The sequence below is a fragment of the Sarcophilus harrisii genome, chromosome 3, assembly GCF_902635505.1.
Source record: "Sarcophilus harrisii chromosome 3, mSarHar1.11, whole genome shotgun sequence".
Classification (NCBI taxonomy): Eukaryota; Metazoa; Chordata; class Mammalia; order Dasyuromorphia; family Dasyuridae; genus Sarcophilus; species Sarcophilus harrisii.
Window position 1 is genome coordinate 73,569,014 of NC_045428.1, and position 20,911 is coordinate 73,589,924.

General features: G+C 33.1%; 1 protein-coding gene across 37 annotated transcripts in view; it reads right to left on the minus strand.

Moving 5' to 3' along the window:
* The window catches only part of MAP2 (microtubule associated protein 2), a 356,866-nt gene that overhangs the window by 158,341 nt on the left and 177,614 nt on the right, over positions 1–20,911 (minus strand). For 9 of the 37 annotated variants that reach the window (XM_031958169.1, XM_031958155.1, XM_031958176.1 and 6 more), the window contains exons 1-2: positions 12,153–12,558; positions 11,835–11,902 (exon numbers count right to left, since the gene is read on the minus strand). In XM_031958169.1, the coding sequence (XP_031814029.1) occupies positions 11,835–11,902; positions 12,153–12,160 (76 nt within the window). In that variant the 5' untranslated portion in view covers positions 12,161–12,558. Of the gene's footprint in view, positions 1–11,834; positions 11,903–12,152; positions 12,567–20,911 lie in introns of those variants that run through there. The other 28 variants (XM_031958168.1, XM_031958167.1, XM_031958166.1 and 25 more) reach the window with 8 other exon arrangements.

Below are 20,911 nucleotides of genomic sequence, written 5' to 3' on the forward strand. Positions count from 1 at the left end.
CTTTGTTAAGAGGCATTTTCAAGATAAATGATGTCATGATGAATCAGCATCTCTTTCTTTTCCTCCAACTTTTCACAAATATTCTCCTACTTCATCTACCACCTCCTTAGTACCTGGACAGATATAAGTGGTTTAGGAGTCAAACCAGCCAGTGAATTGATTTTTTTTTGTATGTGTTTTGGTTTTGGTTTTGTTTGCCATTAGAAAGGCAAATCATAGTTGTGTTATTATTTATTTGCAGTTTAATTTCCTTTTATTTTTAACAGTGGCCATTAAAAAAATGTAATGTTTTATTCACATTCCTCTGGAACTGAGGGCCTATAGAACTTATAATATCATCAAATGTACCAAGATTTTACCAAGGTTTATGACCTATTCTATACAAATATTTAAATATCTGCGTGATGAGCAAAAGATTACTACTAGAAATGATTTGAGTTTTAAGTCCTTAATTAAATGTGATTTCATCACCTACATGCGATGTTTAGGTATATGTTTGGTTATTTTCTATTTTAAGAAGGGTATATCCATATTCATAGTTATTAAAATTAGACTTCTAATGGGAAACTTTTGCTTTCAATTATATTCAAATATCTCCTGCAACATTGAAGTCAAAGTGAAATTTATGATCCTTAATTCACTTCTAATATTTAATTTTCCCTAATCAGTAATTCTTTAAATTTTACACTTCAGACAGGTTTTTTATTACTAGAATTCTATTGCACTACTACTATACTGACAGGTCAATTTTGACAGACTCAACTAACACAATTCATTCAAATACATAATGCATTTATAATCTAATTAAACACACAAAATTATTCTCAATATTAGCATAGATTCATGCATTCATCATTTTGATGAAGAATAGAAGAATAAATATGTCACTTGTAGGTTTTTAATTAGACTCTAAAATTCAATTGTGAAAAATATTGGTTGATAACATCAATTCACCTACTCCATGATCTTCATCTTGATAATTCTCACCTTACTATGGTCACCTAATTTTGATTAAACTCTTCTATTAAACTCTCTTCAACAATGGTAAAGTTGTCCTATTGATTACTGAGTTTTCAGTTCAATTTGGATTCTCTTGTTCACTACTTAATCTGAATTAAAGATATATCATTGGAAACTATTTTAGAGATGCTACTCCTCCTTGCTATTGAATTTGACCAAGGCAATGGCTACAAGGTTGGTATAAAATTTGAACTGGGATTCAAGTAAGAAGCTCTCCATTCTATCAATCAGCTTTATTTTTATTCTCTCAATTTATTTACCTCTTATATAGTATTCAACTTTTTTCCTTGTCATGTATAAGGCTGTTTTTTGTTCACAAAGATATGAAAATTGGATCAATTTGTCAATAAATGCAAGAGAATATATAGTAGCATAAACTTAAAGTAAGAATGCTGAGAGGATGTTGAGTGAAGGGACAATCAAGGAGCAATCAATATGAGGCAGTGAGCTGTGAATGATTTGAATAAGCCAAGGTGAGAAGTAGAGAAAGGGAAAACCCATGTTGAAGGAAGGCATAAGAAAAGGCCAGATAGGATCTAGAAACTTATGCATGACTGCCACAAATGGCATATGGATGAACATATATCAGACATGAGAGCCATATCTTAAAATAAGGGTATAATGTCAACATGTGCCATTCTCTGCAGCTAAAAGTAAAAAGTTCCAACACGCTGGATGTGATTAGCTGTCTTCAGAAACATCCCAGAAATAACCTGCTGCATGATTAGGAGAATAACAACTATTGAGATGATGAAGCAGTCACCCTAAAGAATGACTAACATAAAATAAGCTGTAATCTTAGAAACTGAATATTTCATTCTTCTTTCATAGCAATGACAAATGAGAAAAAAAGCTGCTTGGAGAGTAAGAATTTCTCACTGGAACTCTAGAATTGACCAGAGAGGAGATAATTGGCTCTAGTTAATTAGATGGAAATATTTTTTGAGGGAAGCAAAACAATTCATTGGGATAACATAATTTGATAGAAGAATTCTTTAAGAACATCCAAATATGCTAGTTTTAACAGTATGTACAATTTCCCCTATAATTCAGTCCTGGATACCACTTCATTATAATATTTCTTGTAGTGGAGTCATTTGCTCAACAATTTAGAGGACACTATTGGCAATAGTAATCTCAAAATAATTGAAATATGGTACTGTGTCCTAACGGAGCATAAACCACTCTACATTCATTCATAAATTTATAATATTATACAAAAATTATACCAGAACAAAGGATGCAGCAAAAAAGCATGAGAAAAGTATAAAAAGTGAAATCAGGTTGTAAGAAAAGTAAAAATAACCAGCATACAAGATAAAATTAAACATGAAGAAAATGAAGAAGTATCTTTTCTAACAACTGAGAGAATATCAACATAAGATCTTTGGATTGATTTTCTAATTCTCATCCTTTCTTGCCCTCACTAACAAGCATTTTGCTGAAATTCACTGCCATTTTTTCATAGTATACTTGAATTCATTCCCTTTGTCTTTGCTACTATAGCTTGAGGCCCAGGTCAGGGCCAGTTCTTTTTTTTTTCACATAGAAATTCATTCTTTTAACCAAAAATATTAAAATTACCTACCTGCTTTATATTAGATATAATATATCTATATTTCATTTTAGTAAAAAAAAAGATAACTTTATAGTATAAGAAGTTTGAAATAACAAGGCAAAACATATCTAAAAAGAAGGAGATGGAATAAATAGAGGAAATATGGAAGATAAGAGGGAAATTGGATTTACTGGTATGAGATATTTGTGTTAGGCAGCAGTAACATATAAGTTTTTATAAATAAGAAAGATCAATTGAAATAAAGCTTTCAAATACTCTGTATTGAAAGCAACTGCCAAAAAGATACTCCTATACCTAGAATGAGCTGAGCAGTGGAAATCAACAATGACTCCTTTGAAATCATATTTGATCCTTTTCTTCCCCACACACAGTTTATTACTAAGATCTTATTCATTTCTTCCTCTTTACTACTGTCACTACCACAGTCTGTTTCATCTTTGGTTTATTTCAATAGTATGCCGACTTCTAGATTCTAATTCATTCAGCATATTACTGCTGCTCTTATGTCATCTAATAGGATATTTACATCATTATATATCCTTATTCAAAAACTTTACTGTTTACCTAATTCCAAACACTTCAGTTCTAAATTCTTCTGCCTAGTTTTTCAGAGAGTCCATAATTGGGACCCATCCCATCTATTCCCTAATAAATTTCATATTGTGGCTAATTTCAGTGTTCCATAAGCACTTATTGCTACCTGTAGGTTTTTTCTTATTTTGATTTTTTTTAATTGGCTAGGAATGCTCTCTTTACCTGCTTTGGACTATACCCATAATTCAGAATCTAATTCAAGAATCATCTTCTTAATGAAGTTTTCATAATTATTCCAACTTTCACTGATTTTTTTGTCCTCTGAATTCATACAGGACTAATTAAGTCATACAGATTAGCAAATAATAAAATGTAGTTTTTTATTTGTTCTCTAAGACTATAAGTTGGATAGAAGATGATGATCTACATTGGCAGTTTCCTCATCTGGATGTCCCTTTTACCACTGAAATCATAGGTCCTTTTTTCACTTTTAATTTTTACTGTAGTCTGAAATATGTCTTCTTTGCTCAACAAGACTCTATGTTCCTTAAGTGCAGAGATCACATTTTATACTTTCATGTCCTAGAAAACATAGTACTTAATACATCACAAGCAATCAATAAATTTTTCTTTAAATATTGATTGCTTTTTAATTAATAAAGATTACTTTGCAGTGAGAAAAGTTATATTTGTGAGACTAAATAAAGTAAAAGTGAGAATAATAGAATGAGCCATTAATCAACTTTAAAAGCTTGATCATCTTCTGAAAACCTTAGTGTACCAAGCAAAGCTAATATATCTTGGAAGTGTCTTATGAGGTTAAAGGTGTATTTAATAACATTTTAGCACATTATCACAAATTTATTACCTTAGAAGTTATGGATGGCTTTCTTTTCATTTTTCTTCCAACAAGACAGTAGCTCCAAGACTGAGAAGACTCTTGAGAGCTAGGTTTTAATGTATCAAGGTCTAAAGAACAGTATTGTTTGAATGACTTTGTTGAATCATCACAGTCCTTGGCTTGAGAGGATTTTTATAAGTATAGATGGATAATGAATCAGGTTACTGTAACAATTACAAAAAGCCTGGAGATGTTCAGCTATGGCTTGATTGTGTGAGAAAAAATGGAAAACTATGAGTCAGATTCAGAAGAATATAATGATCTGGAATATTATTTGGACAAAACATTTAGAAACGTTTGATGAAAGCTGACGATATTATGGATTAAGAAAGAAACATAAAAATAAGATCATCAGTTTCTTCAATGTCACTTTACTTGGACAGTATGTTTAGGAAGCATACCACTTCTACCAAGAAGTCTATAATTATAAAGGACTACATCCATTCAGATTTATAGTTTGGTGTGGTATGTCAGAATGACCTGAAACAATATTTGTTATATTACATTTATTTTTTTTAAGTGGTTACAAGGATCTAGACATCATCAATTTCTGTAGGCAACTATCACTAGAATCATATCTGACTCATATTTCTTTTGTAACTAACTGGGCAATAATTTGTTGATCAGAAAAACTTCTCAGAATCTCATCTAATTAATTTAACTGTTCAACTAAATGAAAGTCAACTTGGAAAGTGGACTGTTCCAGAGATCTTTGTTTGATCCTGTACTTTTTTTTTTTAACATCTTTATCAATGATTTGAATGATATCATTAGGTTTCATGCTTATAAAAACAGCAGGTGACACAAAATTGGAAAAAGCTAGTACTGGGTGATAGAGTTAGAATCCAAGAAGATGCCAGGATATTAGACCATGGACCAAAAAAAGGTAATTCTGAATAGACCGAGAGGTAGTCTTACATGTAAATTCAAAAGTAATTTTTTAAAATATGAAGTGGACAAGGAGCATTTAGACAAGAGCTCACTTGAAAATGATCTCTCAGTTTACACAGCTTTAGATTTCACTAAGAGAGGCATGGTATACAAGGCTAGAGATGTGATAATTCTGTTGTACTCTGATCAGACTTGTTTTGGAGTTTTGTGTTCAGTTCTGGGTGTAACATTTGAGTGGGGATATTTCCAAGCTGGAGATTTGCCAGAGAAAGGCAACAAAGATGTGTAAAGGCTTTAACATGTCGTGGCTGAATTACCTGATGGCTATAGAGATATGTAGCCTGAACTTGTTATCTTATACCTCTAACTTTTTGAGCTAATATCCTAGAACAATTAGCCTACAACCATCACCTCTGTTTCCTCTTTTTTAATTTATTTACTTTCTAAAATTTGGTTTCCAACCTCATCACTCAACTAAAATAACTATCTTTGAAGTTACCAGTGATTTTTTAATTGCCAAATCCAATGACCTTTTCTCTATCCTCAACCTTCTGGAAATGATGTTGTTTTTGACACTGTGGACTTCCATCTTCTTCTAGTTACTTTCTTTCCTGTGGGCTTAAATGACATTATTCTCTTAATTCTCTTTTGACCTCTCTGACTGCTCATTCTTGGCTTTTTTTTCTAGTTCATGATCCACCTCACACTTTTTGTCTGTGAATCAAGGGTAGTCATGGATAGGAGTATACTCCTAGGCTGTATCCTGGGCACATTTTGTTATTTCTTTGTATTCTCAGTTGGTGACCTCATTAACTCCCTGAATATAGTTATTTTCTTTCTATATATGTCTCCCAAATCTAAAAATGCAACCTTAGTTTCTCTGAGTTTTAGTCCCATGTTATCAATTACTTATTGCACAAATCATATGATCCAAAAGACATGTCAACCTCAACCTCAATATATCCCACCATCCTCACCCAAGATTAATGCCCAGACTTCTGAGGTTTCCTATTTCTGTTTAGGGTATCATATCATTTTCTCAAACTTGGTGGTGTCATCTTTGATTCCCTAATCTCTCACTCCTCAATTACTATCAGGTGCCAATACCATTTCTTTCTCCACAAAACCTCTCAGCATACTCATGCAAGTACTACCCTAATTCAGACTCTCATTTTATCTTACTCCAAATGCATATCCCTTCCTTAAATTTTCATTTTAAATTGAAATTTTCATTTTCATAAAATGAAACTTTCATTCTCTGTCCAGCTATCAAATTGATTTTCCATGGAATTTCATAAAGTGACTCTTTAGTTTTTCTAAAAATCAAATATAATCTGTTTGACATTTGCATTTATTTATGTGTATATGTGTATGCACAGATATATGTATTTAGATCTAACTCTGTCTAAAGACCATATAAAGACATTGATAGGTGTTAGAAAGATTTTCTAAAGAAGTTTAATCAGCATAAATTTTACAACATGATATCTTCTCAAAAGCAATTAGTTGGCCCTCTCTCCAAGTGGAAAGATAAGGCAGCCTAAGGCAATATCCATTTAGAATATCATTCCATTTATAAATTCTTATTCTGGAGGAGTATGAGAAGTATAAACTAATAGAATAAACTACTGGTAAAATAAATAAGATAAAACAGAAGCTTGGTGAATGATTCAACTAAGCAAATTCATCCAAAAGGTATTTAATCATGAAACTGGATGGACAGAAAAAAAATTGTTTTAATATTTGACGACTGTATTTCAATGTAATTTTCCCTCTTAATAACTCTATTTTTATCTTCTATATTTAAAAGGGGATCTATAAGCTTCACCAAAATGCCACAGGAGTTCATGACAAACAAAAGATTAAGAACCCCTGCAAAAGAGGATCAGTTGTAGGGAGTCAGGAAAAGTCCTGTATGTAGATTTTCTCTCCTATGTGTACTTTTTACTTTTTTGGATCATTCTCTAATTCTTTAAGTTACAGATTAATGGACTATGTGGATAAATGCAAGGAGTTTCCACATAGAAATTTCCCTAAATAGATGAATCATAGGTCCAGAGTCCCCCTGGAAATACAGGATAATTCACACTTTTGCATTAGAACATTTTCAAGAAGGTCAAGAAAAGACCAGCTATAAGAACTAATAAGGAAGTGAGTGGTAAATTCTGCTTCTTTGAAGCAGAAGAATATGAAAATACTAGCTAAATGTTGAGGCTTTATCTATGAAAAACCCTTAGATAAGACAGACCCCAAATAGCCAAAGTTGTATCACAATTTAAGTTGAGACAAAGTTACCATGTTGTAATTAGAAGCTATTTCCTTACTTTTCCCAGTTATTAGTTGGTGTCTTTATATCCGATTAATGAATTAACTTGTTTAATTATGATAAGTAACTTTTTTATATTGGACATGGTGTTTCCCTTGGGGATTCTCAGATTTCTAATAGTAACAATATAGGCTTAAGCCACTGTACCTGTTATGAAATCAAAATAAGAGACTTATAACTACTAGTCAATATATTATAAAGGACCACAATGTAAGCTTGGAACCAGAGGCATAATTTCCTGTTTGGTAGAGGCTTGAAAAGCTTGAACAGAGAAATTAATAACTGTGGACACCTTTTAAGTGATCCTTTGACTCTGCAAACAGGAGTCACTAAGACGTGCTTGGGTTGTTGCTACAAAATGAATCAATTTACCATAGAAGACATAATGCAGTGAAAAATTTCTTTTACTAATCCTCATTCAAGATGGTAGATGGAACAAATACTTGAGGTAAGAAAAGTAAGTGATTTTAATAAGTTCAAAGATGTTGGGATTCAAGACTCTGTATTGACACAGAATTGTCAAGATAGTGGTTGGATAAAGGAGTAGAAATTAGAAATGTATTAAATATACCTATAAAAAGAAGAAGCAGATAATTTTGAAAGGGACTTTTTTCTTTTTCCAGAGGATAGATTGCTACTGATGTCAAAGAATATATTCAATGATTTGCTTTTCCTTTGCACAGGGGAAGGAAAATACCACATCAGGAGTTTTACACCAATAGGACAATACTATACAGGGATCTTCAATCAGGAACTTCACTAGACTAAAGGGAATTTAAAGAAGTAGGTACATAAATCAGCTAGGCCAGACATCGATCAGTTAGACTGCAATTGAATCAGAGGAGTAAGAAACAAAGGGTCAGGACTTCATGTATGTCTAAGAAACAATAGATCAGGCATGGTGCTGTGATGGATCTCAAAAGCATTGGCTTTGGAGTCTGAATATGGGGTTTAAATCCCACCTTTTGCACTGACTGTGACCTTAGGCACAGGACCTCATTACAATGTGCAAGTTGTAATGGATAGCCTCTGACCTTGAGCTCTAGATGTTCGTCTTTGCAAAGGGTCTGAGTAACAGGTGTGGGTACTAGTTAGTGGCTCCCTTCTGAGTTACCATTTGGAAAATGTAAGTATACTTGGTTGGGGAAAGGAAATGAAGGAAGAGGGACTTAGGGAATTCATAACAGGATCATTAATCCATACAAATGCATAATACCTTTACATAATGGCAGTAAATGTGTGTGTGTTCCAATACATACTAATTCTCAAAGGAAGCAAGGATAGGGATAGTTCCCAAGAGTCTATCCCAGTGGTGTTTCTTTAGGACTATGAAGACAGGAGCACAGATCAAAGTGAAAGAGGGTAATTATTAAATTACAATCTCAATTTTATTTTGTTCCTGCCCTTACTATATCATCTCAATTAAAAAAAACCTTTATAATATATATTTGTATTTTATATAGAATTTAGTACTCAAATGCTCCAGTCAGTTTCACAATAAATCACAATTAGACCTGTAATCACTAATTCAGTAGTAGGCTGGAGAAACTGTTTTCATTACTGTACTTATTTTAAAATGCTAATTCATCATTTACATTCCTGCTGTTTGAGTAATAATGCTGTTCTCCAACTAATAGGACCAAATAGGATGAAATACAAATACTATTTTAAAGTTATAAAAGTATATAATGCATATCCTGAATGTGTATATGCACATACACACAAATACTTAGAAATCTCTTTTAACCACATTGCAGTATCATAAAGAAATTCTGTAAAAAATAAAGCTATTATTTAAAAAAGCTGGAACGTCTATTCTTTCACGTCTATGTGCTGAGGAATACTGGAAATTATGTTAATTGGAATTCTTAATAAAGAATTTAAAGCTGATATTTACTGTATAAAGTTCAAGGATTTTGAATGACCATTATTCCTCCTGTTATAACAGCTCTGCTGATTGATGATCACAGGCCGATAAGTATGACATCATTTTTATTTGTTAATGTTGGGGGGGTGAAGGGAGGAGGACTTTTCCTTTCCTGTGCTGCAGCAAAACCTTGGCTGGAGATGTGAAGACCAGTAAACAGTGTCAAAGCCTAAAGTATTATTTGGGGAGCTTTCAGACGGCAAGATTCATGCTGCAGCTTGGCTTCTGTCCTTTGGCTGATTGAAATGAAAAGAAAAAGAAAATCCTCACTAATCTTAACTGATAAAAGAAGTGAGATTTTTGTCTCTTTTGAAAGCATCAATTATCACCTTAGATTAATAGCAAAATAGTTGGAGACATATATTAAAAATAAACAAAAAAAGCAAAATTGAAATCTTACTGACCAACTAAAATCCTCGGAGAGTTGCAAAAGCAGGCACAGTGTTTAAGATGAGCTGCGGGTGAATTAATCAATTTAAACTATTGCCAATAATATATAGATTAGAATTTAGAAATTGATTAGAAAAATTGATATTCTTATAGGTTCCAGCACTATAAACACCCAATACTTGATTATTCAGCAATCATTAGTTCTGAGAAATCACAATTCATTAGTGGTTTATAAAAATATTGGCACAAAATTTCATCATTACCATGAGGATAAGGCTGGCATTCATTCTCACCATTTATCATAGAGCATAGTTGAAGTAGAGGTCACTGACGGATGATGTTGAGTACTTCTACTGTTGTTGTATATATCAACCAAAAACAACGCTACTCAGCATTAAGGTTTCTTATCAATGGCACATTGGCTAGATTATCCATCAAACAGACAATTTAGCGGTCTTTGCATGTCACTTAAACCCTCCATAGTCTAATGTTTTTTACTGTGATGATCTGATTTAAACAGAATATGGGGACTGGAATTGTAAAAGCCTAACTTCCTTTTAGGCATTTGTATCATTTCCAGATTTTAATTAGATGGGGAAAAATGACCAAAAGGATATACGTTATAAAAACCCAGAACTTTTCCTCTTCAAATGAAAATGTGAATTATAGGGCAGGTCTACAGCTTTGTTGGTTGTTTTTTCAAAAATTTAGTAGGAAAAATAAGCCCTTATTATTTTTTTCTAATCAGAGACATGGTAAAATTGGATTTGATTTTTGAGGAAAGTGATCAGGTAGTTTATGTTACCAGTCAGGACTAGTTTGCCAGATTTTGCTCAATATTTTAATTAATATTTTCTTGCTTTACAAACCTCACTATGCTTCTCTATTTATTCCCCAGAGATAAGAGAGCTTTGTTCAAAGGGGTTAAACTCTTCAAAAAAAAGCTAAATCTTGTCTTTATTTTTTGTGCCACATGGTGTCTGGGACAAGCATAGGCACATAGTAGGCACTCAACAAATGCTTGCCAAATGAATCAATAAATGGGTTAATGACTAGATAGCACTGAGAAAATTAAGCAACTGCAGCACAGGAAATATATTCAGGTGCTTGCAATATTATTTACACACATGTATATATATATATATATATATATATATATACACACATACACTTCACTGGGATTTTCAAGTCAAAATGATAAATCACAATCCTTACTTAAAATGTTTCTTGACAATAATCCATCAAAATTTTTCCATAGAAAAATCTCATGGACAAAAATCAAGCATGCCAGCTAAGCAGGATAAACACATTATTGATCTGATTCTCAGCAAGCCAATATGTCATTCATTCATCATGAGTGCATAGATCACAGATATTAGAAGTGCTTGAGAAAATGCAAAAAAAAAATACCCTTAAAGAGTTAAAATAAAAACAATTCTTATACTCTTGCTTTCTCTAAGACATCTTACACATTTAGAAGCCAAGCAGAAATTAGAAAGTAAATATCATTTATGCTGGACTTTAGGTAAAAAGGGACAAAAAGTCACCTGCTTTTATCATAATTCTGTAAGATTGGGCTCACAAGATGTAAAGAACATATGAAATAAGAATAAATCACATTTCTTCTGGATCCATAGTGCCAGATTGTTGGAAGAAAGATGCTTTACAAAAACAATTAAAGTGGTAGTGAAGGGGTTAAATAGGTTTTATTTGCAAACCCCATACTGAGTCATCCCTATGCTTTCAGATTCACTCTCAATCATTCATTTTACTTGGGAAAAGCAAGCCAGTGAATTTAACCCATTAAAATTTATATTGTATTAGATTCTCTCTCTCTCTCTCTTTCTCTCTCTCTCTCTCTCTCTCTCTCTCTCTCTCTCTCTCTCTCTCTCTCTCTCACACACACACACACACACACACACACACACACATCCCTCTCTTACTAATATTTATGATTTTCAACAAGAAGACAAAACATGGACAGTTTTTTCATTGCCCTTTCAATCCTTCAGCACTAATCGGCAGGTCAAAATGTGACAGATAGACAAACGACTCAGTTGATTTTATATTCACTCAATACTCAAACAGCCTTAGATAACATGCAGAAATGATATGAGATCAGATAATGTAAAATAACATCAAATTTAGCCTCCAAATGAAAAGCTAAGGAAACAGAGAATGATTCAAATGAAAACATACAGATGGCTCAGAGAATGGATCCTTGTTTCCCCCATCCTTAAATACATCAAAAAATAACATGTGGTACCTTTTAATTTTCTGAATGAGTAGTTTCCAATCAATGTATCCTGTGTTAATGACAACCGGCTGTAGAATCTATAAAAATAAAACGAAAAAAGAGAAAAATACATATGCAGAATGATAATTTTTGAAATTGTAGATTAATCAGCTTACAAATAAGCAAATGCATTCTTCCCAGTCATAAAACAAATCTATTCCTTGAGTTCATCAGTGTTGCTGTAATGCAGTAGTTAATTTCCAAAAGGCTCAATCTTGCCTATTACAGAATTTTCCTCAGAATATCTTTAAATCAGACAAAGTAGATCCTTTGAAAGAAAATCATTACCGGCGCATATGCAGCAAGACCCCCAAATTCTATTCTTCAAGTACTGCTGCAAAATCATTCTTCTCCAGTGTTATTATCCTTTGGTTTGCTGTCTACCTCTAGACAGACGCAGTCTGCAAGCCGCCAGCTTGTGTCTATGTGTGTCGGGAAAATGAAAACTGCAAATTAGAAAAAGTCCCTGCAGTGGCGAAAAGGAAAATAAGGCGAGTGGGAGAGGAAGAGAGAGCTCAGTAGCCACAGAATTTTCGAGAATGATGACAAGCCACCCAGCTCCGCCATCATTCACTCACAATAGGATGCTGCGTTGCTGGCAGATTTAGCAGTTTGTCAAGGGGCTTCTGGTATCAAATGCCTGACAGGCATTTTAATTGCATCCAACCAAGTGTGTCCCCAGGAGTCAGTTCTATAATCCTATGAATGTCATCATCTGGTCGCCTTTGTGCCTGTGCCATACACACACACACACACATACACACACACACACGCTTACATACATAGCACAAGAACCTTAATATTCCCTTAGATTTCAAATATTGTTTCTGATTAAAAGGAAGTTTCTAGGGACTTTAGGCTTTATCCACATTAAGGACAATAGGAATAGTTTTGTTTTTTCCCCTGCTTGGCATTTTGGTCGCTGCATTTTAAAATAAACACCAAAATTAATTATGGAAATTTTTAGTTATATCCTAAAGCTAATCAGTTGACTGTAAATCACTATTTTGAGAGAGATTCCTTCCTGTTTCTTATTGAAAATGTTAGCTCTTTGTGACTACTATTTATAAGGAAAATATTTCCCTTTAGAGAGAAAACAGCAAATAGCAGAGGATTAGGGACTAAAGTTGAATTAGTGGTAATCACATTTATATATTTCCACATTTATTCAGTTTATACATTAAAGCAAAAAGATGATTGCCTTTGGTACTCAGGGCTTCTCCATTTCCAAATAGGGAGAAGAATCTCTGGCATAATCAGTTTCCCCACCATTCCAGAAACTGAAATTAACAGTTACACATCCCCATTTTAAATTGCCCTTCAGGGAGGTTAAATGAGAGGGAAATTCCCCATGTTTCCTTTGAAAGGAAATGGACAAGAAATTTGGTAAATAAAATAAGTCTCTAAACCATAAATATAATAGGGCATCATTTAACAATATTAAACCAATGTATATCAAAGAAATTGGGTTGTAAAAAGAAAAAAAGAAAGGAATAAAGGGGGAAAAAGGAGGGGGAGATTGCCGAGAGAGCTATTTGTGGTAAGTATCACTATAGTTACCAGCAACGGAAAAGTAGATAGAAAAATAAGGGGTGGGGGTGAGGATAGAGGGAACTTGGAACAGTCAGATCGTCAAAGTGAATTGAGTACAAAAGAGGAAATTTGGAGACATAAAAAGAGGGTGTGATTTTCATGCACCCTTTTTCTTTTTCTTGAAATAGGTAAATCATTTTTGTGCTTCTCTGCCCTTCTATCCCTACTGTATATTGGAGTTAGCTGTCTCCTCTAAACAACCTTCACTCCTCACCTTTCCTCATCAACAAATTTTACCTTCACCTATCTCCTTTCAAATTAATGACCCAGTACATTAAATCATTCTGGTAATTGCACCCTTTGATGACCAGCAAGCTACAGAACTTTAGAACTAGAAGGAAGGATCCTCAGAAATCATTTGATAAAACTCTCTCATATAAATAACTCTGTTAAACCGCATGGTCAGCAGATCTTTGATGAGGACCCATGTGTCCTGATTCCTTGGTCCAGTGTTCTATCCATCATACTAAACTTCTGCTAACCCTTCACTCTTCTTTTCTTGTCCCATTTGAATGCTAAGTCAATTTTAAGAATATTCTTTGTTTTGAAAACTGCTCTTTTATAGCAGTTGTATTTAAATTGCACATATATAACATATCAGGGTGCTTGCTATCTTGGGGAGGAGAAAGGTAAATGAGACAGGGAAAAATTTTGAAACACAATGTCTCACAAAAATGAATGTTGAAAACGATCTTTCCATGTATTTGGCAAAATAAAATACTATTGGAAAAAAATTGCTCTTAATAAAAAGCAGCAGCATATTTATCTGTAGACTAACTTATGATTAGTTCAGGATTCCATTTAAGGACAGTGAAAGACAGGTTAATTAGACTGAAGACTGAAGAATGAGCACAGAATTTAAAAATGCCTTTCTTCCTCCAAAGAAATTCAGTGGGAACTCCTGGCTCAATAATCAGGAATATGGCTAAATAATCTCATTTGATCTCATTCTTTTCATACATTGTTAACTAGATCTGGATGTACTAATTCTTCTGAGGATGATGGAAGGAGAAATTAGAGTTGTAATTCTAGAAGGAGGGCAGTTCTTTCTTCTTCAGATGCCAGTTGTCTTTGTGAGACATTCTACTGGCTTGGAAAGGCCATTAATCTAACAAAAAACACTCACCATTGGAAATAAGCACTATTAGCAGTATATGGTAAGATACAATCTCTCTCCCTAAAGAGTTGAAAGATACAAGGCAGAGATACAGAAAGGACAAGACAGTTTCCTAATCCTCAAAAATGTGCTTGATAGGATCTTGTGGAAACCATGGAGATTGGGGTGTAGAAAATTGCCTGGTATATATAGTGAAGGAAGGCACATTACCATCTATCTGACTATAGATATGTAAGTCCCTTAAGTCAGATATGTAAGGCCCTTAAGCACTGAACCTTCTACTCATGACCTTCCATTGCCCTACTACCCTGTGAAGCAATATGTAATAGAAATACCACTAAGACTAGGAATTAGAGGATATAAATTTATCGAATAACATCCTTTTACCAATGAGGAAACCAAGGCACAGAAAAGATAAATTATTTTGTTCAATGTCACAAGGAAATAGGAAGTGAAGTTGGGCTTTGAACTCAAGTCCTCTGAACTACAGCTTCACAGCTCTTTTCATACAGCTTCTCCTCGTATGTGCTATTTCCAACAGATTGTAAGTTTCTTATAGGTAGAGGCTATTTTTGTATATCTTTGTATTTTTAATTCCTGGAATAGAGCAGATAATTAATAAATGTTTATTGACTTCATTTGACTGCTCAGAGAGATAATTCTTTTAGGAAGTTCTGACATACTGGGGCAAGATCAACCTATTCAATTAAATCATTACTTCACAGTTGATTTCTGTTAAGGAAAACATCTATTTCACAATCTTTAAACAACTGAAGGTTATGTGAATGCTCTTCCTCTCTCCCCCCACAACACACATGGAAAATATTCCTCACACCTGTGTTTTTATTTTCTTATTCACTAATTCCTTTCATTACTTCCAAGAAGAGGTTCTAAAGAAGTCCAAAAGAAAAATATCTTCATCATTCTCCATACTGAATTGCCTGCTCATTTCCATGGGACTTTTTCTGTCATGACCTAGAAACCTCTTCAACCTGGAAGCTCATTCCACATCTAGACTATTTCACATTTGAGAGTATTCTGTAACCTTGAGACTTCATCTTCTAATTGGTTGATTTCTTCCAAGTTCTTTAATTTAAAGAAATGGCCCAAGTCAAAGACATCTTCATCTCTCCCCGCCACCAAATTGCTGACTCATCTCTAAAAGGATTTTTCTCTTCCATGCTCTTGCACACATTCCTCCTCCCCCATTCGCCCTTTCAGATTCTTTTTATCTATTGTCTTTCCATTAATAGGTAAGTTCCCTGATGGCAGCAAATATCTTTAATTTGTATTCCCAGCACTTAGTACAGTGCCTGAAACATTGAAAATACATAACAAATGCTTATTGACAGAATGACTAACACTGAACATTTAACAATCTACACCTGAATGAACTGACTCCAGCACACCTCTAGTTTCAAGTTTCCATTATCTCGGTCACTCTCTTGTAGTTGGACCTAAACTCGTCAATATCCAATCTAAAATATATTCAGAATTGAACATAACATTTAAAACACATACAACCAGAGATTAAATTAACTTTTTGGGTGCCATTTCGCATTGTTGATTTATAATGCATTTACCTTTTGCTAAATGCTCTAATAAATCTTTCTCCCAAGATTTTTATCTGCCTCACCCCAAATCTGGGCTTATACAGTTGGATTTTCAAATCTGAATGTAGTCCTTTACATTTATTCTTATTATAGTTCATCCTATTAGATTGAGCCCATCATTTCATGCTGTCAAAATCTTTCTGGAGTCGAACTCTGTCATCTAACATATTATCTAGTTTTTTTAGGTTCATATCAGCTGAGATTTTTAGAAACATGCCATTTATAATTTCATTTCAGACATTGACAAAAATATTTAGTATAGTCTTGTAGCATAACGTTAGATCAGCTCTTTTTTGAACTTAATCTTTCAACTAGTCTTGAAGACATAGTGATTCGGAGAGAGCCTGTTAGAGTGGTAAGATAGGAAAAAAAAAACCTGGGTTCAAATCATGACCTCTGATAGTTACAAGCTTTGGAACTGTGGTCAAGTCAGCTAACTTTACTCAACCTGAGGCAACTCTTTAAAACTCATCTACATAAAAATAGTACCAATGAAATCACAAATTCTTGACATATTGAGCTCGAATATGTATTTAACAATACTTAAGCAAAAAATATATAGGTCTTCACATTCTCTTTTCGAGTTTCACACAAAAATATTTAATTTAAGCTCATGTACTTTAAAATATTGATCACTAAAATAAGATGATTAGAGAAAAATAGATTGGCTACAGTAAACAGAATGCAAATGATGTAGTATTTTCTTTTTTGATTTCTGAGGACAAATTGGCTCTTCTCTTCTGCCAATCTTTTTCACTTACACCTTAGTTGAATTCAGCAAACATTATTAAACATCTATTACATTCAGGTATAAAGGTTGAATTCTATCCCATCTCAGAATCTAAGGGATCCTGAATCTACATATCCCTTTGCCTTCAATGATTTTGTTTCACTATCAATGGCTTTTCACACTATTTTCTGAAATATAAAATAGATATCCTCTAGCTTGAAGAAAAATGGCATTTAGGTTTCCCTTTCTAACTACAGTGTTTGCACTACTCTAATAAAATAGAAAATTTCAAGATAACCTATGACCTTTTTATTACTGATTGCAATGCCAGTGTTGTGGAGTCGTATCTCTTTAATTTTTTTGCTACATGGGACACTGTGCTTTTCTTAAAACTTACCTTTTCACTTCAACAACATGAAAATATTATGGAACTCTTTCAGAATCTGTCTCTGGTCCTTTAATAAACCTCCATCTTTTGAAGAGTTCATCTACTATTAGCTATTTGCCAATGACGCAAAGATCTATATGTCTAAACTATGTCTACATCTGCCAACTCTTTCTTAGATAATTTAACTGTTAGAAGGGGAAAGAGAGTGGGGAGTAGGAAAGGGATTAATGGAGCAATAAAATGGTTTTCATCATCTTTTCTGAAGGGGTCCTACTATTATCTGAAACATATCATTTACAAAATCACATTTTTTTGCCATTTATCCCAAACTAATCTTCTTTCCCAACATCATTGGCATACTATTGTCTCAGTTACCAAGGTTGCAAAACCTTGCCATCGTCCTTATTTTTCAGTACCTCTCTCTCATTATATCTTTCTCTCTATATGAGATTATTTTATAAACATGCTAGGTAAACATGAACATGTCTTTAATCCTACCATTTTATGATCTGAATTTTAAATGAAGAAAATGAGTACTTCATAAGAAGCCATCATCACTTTACAGTCACCATCTTTATACAACTAGTTGAACTGGATTGTTACATTTTTTTAGAATGACAGTAACATAATTTATTTTAAAATCATAAATAAGCTCAATTCCTTCTCACAGAATCATTGTTCATTATTGATCTTAAACTGTAAGGAACCAATTCAATCCTTTCTATGGATAGATGTGGAAACTGAGGACTAGGTAGGTCATACAAGTAGAGATATGTTATTTAAAGCCAGGTTCTCTGACTCTAAGGATAGTTTTCTTTCTTTTATACTGGACTACATTAATATTAAGAGTCATATTATGAAGCTATAAGCCTGAATGATATGACTACTAAGGTGGAACCATTACAAGAAAGAGAGAGGTTTGGAAGAAGAGACTGTGAAGATAAGATGATAAGTTTGGCTTTCAATATGAATTTGTTAGAAGCAGACTATACAGGTTAACATATTTACAAAGAGCAATTGGAAATATTTAACCAAAGCTCGCATGAGAGGTTGGGTGAACATATAGATATGGAAATAGATCACTGAGTCATATGAGATTATCAAAACAGATTGTAGGGAGAGAAGACTCTTACACTCTTTCTGTTATTGTTTGCTTGCATTTTTGTTTTTCTTCCCAGGTTATTTTTAACCTTCTTTTTAAATCTGATTTTTCTTGTGTAGCAAGACAACTGCATAAATATGTATATAAATATATTGAATTTAACACATACTTTAACATATTTCACATGTATGGGACTACCTGCCTTCTGGAGAGTGGAGGAAAAGAAGGGAAAAGCTGAAACAGAAGTTTTTGCAAGTGTCAATGTTGAAAAAGGAGAGAAGACTCTTACACTCTTTCTGTTATTGTTTGCTTGCATTTTTGTTTTTCTTCCCAGGTTATTTTTAACCTTCTTTTTAAATCTGATTTTTCTTGTGTAGCAAGACAACTGCATAAATATGTATATAAATATATTGAATTTAACACATACTTTAACATATTTAACATGTATGGGACTACCTGCCTTCTGGAGAGTGGAGGAAAAGAAGGGAAAAGCTGAAACAGAAGTTTTTGCAAGTGTCAATGTTGAAAAATTACCCATGCATATGTTTTGTATATAAAAAGAAAAAGAAGTGATAAAAATAAAAAAATAATAGTAGCTGAAATTTATATAGCATTATAAGATTTATAAAGCACCTTACATATATTATCTTCTATTCCCTTTCAATATCTCTCTGATATAGGCCTTAAAACCATTTTTAGTTCCATTTAGAGATAAGGAAACTGAAGTTTAAAAAAGTTGAATGATTTTATCATAGTAAACCAGTATTAGAGAAGAGATTTATACTTCTTTCTTGGGGAAGCTGAGAGCAGTATTTACTATTACCATTTCTCTGGGTTATGTTAAAAAGAAGATAAGAAGGCTGAATACTAAATAAAAAAAAAGCCTTGGATTTGCTGATGAAAAAAGTTTTTGGTGACCTTGGAAAATACAATTGCTATAGAGTGGTAGGAACAAACTTTTGGGTTGAAAAATGAGAACGAGTGGTAAGGAAGCAGATACCTTGAATATAAACCTTATTTCCAGAATTTGGAAGAGAGAATGAGTTGTTTCTTCTGACATAATTGAATGTGGGTATTTTACAAATACCTACATCCATTTCTTTTGGACATTTTAGCACATATGCTCTGTAAAGAGGGCTATTCTATATGGGTGGGTGGATGTTCCTGAGTGGGCAACTGAGCCAGTATATGTGAGAGTATAAGTGGGTGAGTGTGAAGCCTTATTTAATAGGAAGCAATACTCTATGATTCATCCAAGGGCCTGAAGACACAACTGCCTGAGTTCTTTCCTACATTTACTGACAAATTCAAATTAAATGCTGACTTTTTGAATTTTTAAATAACAAGCATAGGTGAAATGGGGCAAAATAAGTCACTCTAAAATGCATCATAATGTAGAACTGGGCTACTAACAATGACAAATAAAAAGCTTTAAAAACTATAGCAACTATATAGGTAATTTTCTTTAAACTATCCATGTGTCTATTTTGTATTTTTCAAACAGTCAATAAATAATCATTAATACAATCACAAAAAGTAGATGTCTGTGGAATAAGAACACATTTTGACACAGATTTAGTGAAATACCTTTGCCATGAAAAATGGTAATTGTTAAGAATCCAGAGAAATATAGACAGATTTATATGAACTAATACTGGGTAAAAGTTGGTGAAAAAATATATAGAATGACAATAAAAAATGAAAATGAAAACATCAAGAAGAACCAGAAGTTTATTAACTGGATAACCAATTTCAGTCTCAGAGATGAAAAAATATGTCTTCTTCCTTTTGATAGAGCAGAGTCTAAAATAAAGGTCCAGAATGATGCATATATACCATCAAACACAGTTGCTATGCTTTATTATGTTTGCATTTATTTTATTGCTTCTCTTCCTTATAAGGATGGGATTTTAAAGTAGGGTGTGCATATCAGAAAGATATAGATACAAATCTTAAAAGTATCCCAAGACTTAAAATCCAAAAAGCTAAATTTATTTATTAATAGAATAAGGTATATAAGCAAAATATAAAATAAATTGATGCATGTCTATGTGTGTATTTCCACCTTTCTCTGTTTTGCTTATTAAATTCTTATCTTTTAAATCACAAACCCAACTAAACACTGTTTTCCCTTCGGCACCTATTACAATACCCTGCACATAGCAGGTACTTAATAAAAAGCTTGTTCAATTAAATGGAACATCGCGAGTGTTCTAAGTGCTTATTGTTATAATTACCCCTAAGGTCCACTCTACTTTTACCATACTAATGTTATCCTGGCAATAGCCTTATCTCTGCTATTTACTAGCCCTCAAATCATTCTTTCTTGTTCATCAGTTTATTTAGTTGTCAATCTTCCTTTTTATGTAGATGTGCCCTTAAAACACATTTTTCACCAATCATATTAACTTCCATGAGCTATGGGAAATGGCAAAGCCATAATCTACCCAGATATATGCTAAAATGTAATAATTAGCTCTCAAAATTATGCAAACTATATTTTA